The sequence below is a fragment of the Cucurbita moschata genome, unplaced genomic scaffold, assembly GCF_002738365.1.
Source record: "Cucurbita moschata cultivar Rifu unplaced genomic scaffold, Cmos_1.0 Cmo_Scf00043, whole genome shotgun sequence".
In the NCBI taxonomy this organism is placed as follows: domain Eukaryota; kingdom Viridiplantae; phylum Streptophyta; class Magnoliopsida; order Cucurbitales; family Cucurbitaceae; genus Cucurbita; species Cucurbita moschata.
The window spans coordinates 1,227,062-1,231,123 of NW_019268559.1; the positions used below are offsets into that span (position 1 = coordinate 1,227,062).

General features: G+C 36.7%; 1 protein-coding gene across 2 annotated transcripts in view; it reads right to left on the minus strand.

Moving 5' to 3' along the window:
• Window positions 1-331: 331 nt before the first annotated feature.
• The window catches only part of LOC111433824 (RNA polymerase II C-terminal domain phosphatase-like 1), a 7,978-nt gene continuing 4,247 nt past the window's right edge, over window positions 332-4,062 (minus strand). For both annotated transcript variants that reach the window (XM_023071059.1, XM_023071058.1), the window contains 7 exons: window positions 3,891-3,974; window positions 3,073-3,627; window positions 2,885-2,948; window positions 2,331-2,458; window positions 2,173-2,226; window positions 1,433-1,529; window positions 332-1,117 (listed from right to left, as the gene is read on the minus strand). In XM_023071059.1, the coding sequence (XP_022926827.1) occupies window positions 990-1,117; window positions 1,433-1,529; window positions 2,173-2,226; window positions 2,331-2,458; window positions 2,885-2,948; window positions 3,073-3,627; window positions 3,891-3,974 (1,110 nt within the window). In that variant the 3' untranslated portion in view covers window positions 332-989. The remainder of the gene's footprint in view (window positions 1,118-1,432; window positions 1,530-2,172; window positions 2,227-2,330; window positions 2,459-2,884; window positions 2,949-3,072; window positions 3,628-3,890; window positions 3,975-4,062) is intronic.

Here is a 4,062-nt window from a genome sequence, read left to right on the forward strand (position 1 = left end):
AAAAAAAAAAAAAAAAAAAAAAAAAAAAAAAAAAAAAAAAAAAACAATTTACAATAATATTCAAATTTTGACTGCACACGAGTTTGTAATCACTATAACTAAAATTTATTTATTTATCAAAATTATATTTCCTTGTGTAAGTTTATCATATTGTTCTTTCAATTGGTCTTCCAATTCAAGGCAAATCCCTGTCTGTAACAGAATCAAACAAACTTAGGAAGACCAATTATAAGAGTCTTACGATCTGGATACGAACGAAAACAACAACAACATGTGAATTCAGTATCGTTCAAATGGAATTAGAAGATTAAGATTTGTATCTGTTGACATGTCAAACAACCAGGGAGAAATAGTATTCAAAGAACTCACTTTACAACTCTATCACCGACTACATTGTTCTCGAGCTCGAATGACATCAATGGGGGCGGGGTGCGTGGTTATATTTAGATGTGGAACATTTAAGGGTTAGTTTACTAATGTGAGTAATATGAGTTCGCAGATCAAGAAAACATTCCTGAATAGAATAGATATTGACACATCAAAAATAAAAAAATAGAAATTTGATCCGCCAATATGATCTCCCAAACATGTTGGAGTGAATAAGTCGCCAAAGCAGCAGCCTTTTGCCACCTTTTAAGAGCAAGGGCTTCAACTTAATGGGAGAAAAGATTCAACTAATGCTCATCTCATTATCTCGAGATGACCCAGATGCAGGTTAATGGAGATTCAGCAGCAGCACGATCCTCAGTATGAACACTTCACAGGGAACACAGTCATGTCACGTGGAGATAGCGTTGCTGATATCAGAAGAAATTGAATGAAGAGGAATAGGTTGATCTTGCAATTTGCCTCTGGAACGAAACTAGCAGCAGAAGGCCAAGCAAGTAGTAGACCAACATACTGAGGAGTCTTGATGCTCTTAACCTCAAATATGCCGAAACATGGTTTTTCAAGAGGGGTCATCAACAAATATGGAGTTCATAGAATATTTATTTAGTTTTTGGAAGATGGCCGTGGAAGTCCAGCTTCATTCGTTTTCCCGATCCGTTATCACTGGGAAACTTGTTTATATCATTTGCAGATGTAGAGTCAGCCTTACAACGCGATACGTAAATGTCTGCAAAACATATCACAAGTTAGCCAGATTCACTTTAGAAGTTCTCATTTTCATATTCATGCTCTTTAAATTTTGCTAGTTTAAGCAGTTAACCATTTGCATAATAACCAGCCATTTCTTACTAGGCATTTTTAGTTCTAATATCAGTTAGTATTCCTAATGCCTAAATACAGCAGAAAGCACTAAAAAACAGGCTAGATTTCAACAAGCAAAATAGGGTATAACATAAAAACTATAGCAAAACATAAATATTATAAACGCATAACAGTAAAGAAAAAATAAAAAATAAAGAAAGAAAGAATGTCGATTCCATACTGGCCAAATTCTTTATAGAACCTTCAGCAGCATGTCGCTGAGCTTCCCTTCTTGTTTTACCAATTCCTTCTCCAATTTTCTCACCCACAAACCACGCCTATAAAAGCAAAGAACAAGTTCCCATGCTCTATAATCAGAACAAAGTGGATACAAGCAGCACTTAAAAATAAAGAATGTGAAATCTGCTCGTTTTCCCTCTATGTAAGCACAGACACAACCATAGGTTCACAAATCAACTTATACGTCTAAATTTTGGGAGCTCTATCAATGAAAACCCCAAACGAATAATGGTATCAATTAAAACCTCAAACTTTCGTAAGTACATCAATTTACACCATCAGTTAGATTCCATATGAAAAACATTAGTTTATATGTGTGCAAACTTAAAATAAAATCAATTAAACCCCTCAACTTTTATAAGTGAACCAATTTAGATTATTTGTTTTAAATAGTGGATAATTTTTAAATAAGAGGTCTAGACTTGATTAATGGACGATTTTCAAATTGAGGGTCTAAATTAATTCACTTAGGATAGTTTATGACTTTAATTCACAGAACTATAAATTCCCACCCGTGTGAACTCAGTGTGAATTGATACACTTGTGAAAGTTCAAGTTTTTGATTGATACAATGATTAGTTTAAAGCTTTATCGATAGAAGCCCAAGTATAGGGTATAATTGAATTTGCCCCACAAGATTTATAAACCAAAGAAAAAGTGGAGGAAAGAGTCATAAAATACCTCGACAGAAAACTGTAGATCTGCACTGGAAACCAACGCCGACTTAAATTCCACCTACAAGTTTTTTCAACTCTTAAGGATTGGATGGAGAAGGGTGCAACAAATGCAAAACTTAAGAACCTCAATCTCGTATCATGGAAAACTGTGTCTCAGATTACCTTGGTGCCAAACTTCATTGCAATTTCCTGTAGAGCTCCAACAGGAGTTTCACTCCAGATGGAGCATCCAGATTCAATGTCATTATCTCGACTTCTTGAAGATGATTGATTCATCAGAACCTCCTCACCTTGAAAAAAAAATAATAATAATAAAAACTATTACAGAGTGTAACATAACCTCAATGAAATACAATGATTATCTTATCCAAAAAAACTAAAATGATAATTACTAACAAAATGCTAGCTAGAAAAACCCTAAATAAATATTACCAAAGAGAAAATGGCCTGAAAGTAACACCCACAATTTATTTAGATACATCAGAGAAGGACGAATGGTCCATTGATTCCTCCTTGGAACCTTAATATGAGATGAAGGGTTTGACTCTCTTTGATGTTAATCAAAGTGAAATTGAAAGAGTGACCCCCAAGTAGTAACAGACAAGAAAACTGGTGATAAATTCTGAGCAACTTAAGATTCAGAAAATACAAGCCAAATTTTTTTTGAAACCCATAAGATTCAGAAAATACAAACAAGCGTGTCAAACATGGCTCACCTGAGAAAGCAGGATAATTAGATGGCCTACGACTTAATCTTGCACGATCATCTCTATAAAAAGCCTGCACAGATCAAAAAGAAAAAAGGGCACTGAAAAATAGTACCGTAGCTTTCCTCCCTGAAAAAGGGGAGCCAAAAAGGGAGAGCTCCATGGATAGAACATAAACAAAATCATAATCTAATTACTTCTTTTGACAATCTCTGATTTTCATGAGGAATTCTATCAGGTGGAATGGAACCATCAATCTTGGGGAAAAATGAAGAATGATTGGACCTATGCTTCTCCCGCATCGGTTCTGCATCTACAGGGAACTCTTTGCGTGCAGGCCGATTTAGTTGCCTTGGGCTCATTTCTTCTTCCATTGGAGACCAACTTCCACGTGATTGTCCACGTGGACCAGCAACCTGCTGTAATGGAGGGGGCCGCACTGAAAATGCAGGTTCACTAGGTGGGCGCTCTCTTATATCTTGCCCATGTTGCAATATAAGGAGCCTCCGCCTTGTATCAGGATCTAGTTCGGATTCTGGTACTTCACCCTCCTCTCTAGCTGGAGAGCATTGTATACTTGGTTCAGTGGGGGCCACCGAGTTGACATGGGGAAGCTGCATGTCTGGAAAATATGGCAGAGACACCTGTTTTGGAGGAGGTGGAACAGCGCCAGAAGCAGAAGGCATTGTGTATTGAAGAGAAGACACTCGTGGATCTGCACTGTTGATAGTTGAAGAAGCCAAAAATGCGTCCTAGGGAAGATGGAAGAGCAATACTTTTCAGATATGTATGTGGATGATAAGAGAGCAAGACCTAAAATTGGAGGAATATAGCGGCACAATGACTAGTGATTGCTGAATGGAAATGTATCGAAGTACCTTGAAAATTGAAGTACTAATAAGGATGTTATGCAAGGTATTATTACATTCACTTTCCTTGACCTAATCAGTTCCCTGATATATGCTTACTGAAAGTTTACTAATTATCTCAATCAATGATCAATCTTTGTCAGTACCTTCAGTCTTCTTTCAACGTCCATGTCTGGCATGCCATCAAAAGTAAGCATATCTTTGTTTCCATTAGAAACAGAGTATTCATCCTGAAAAACATACAAGGGAAAAGAATGAAGCATTTAACAAGTCATGAAACAAACTCATATAATCCCTCCCCCCCCCCCCCCCCCCCCC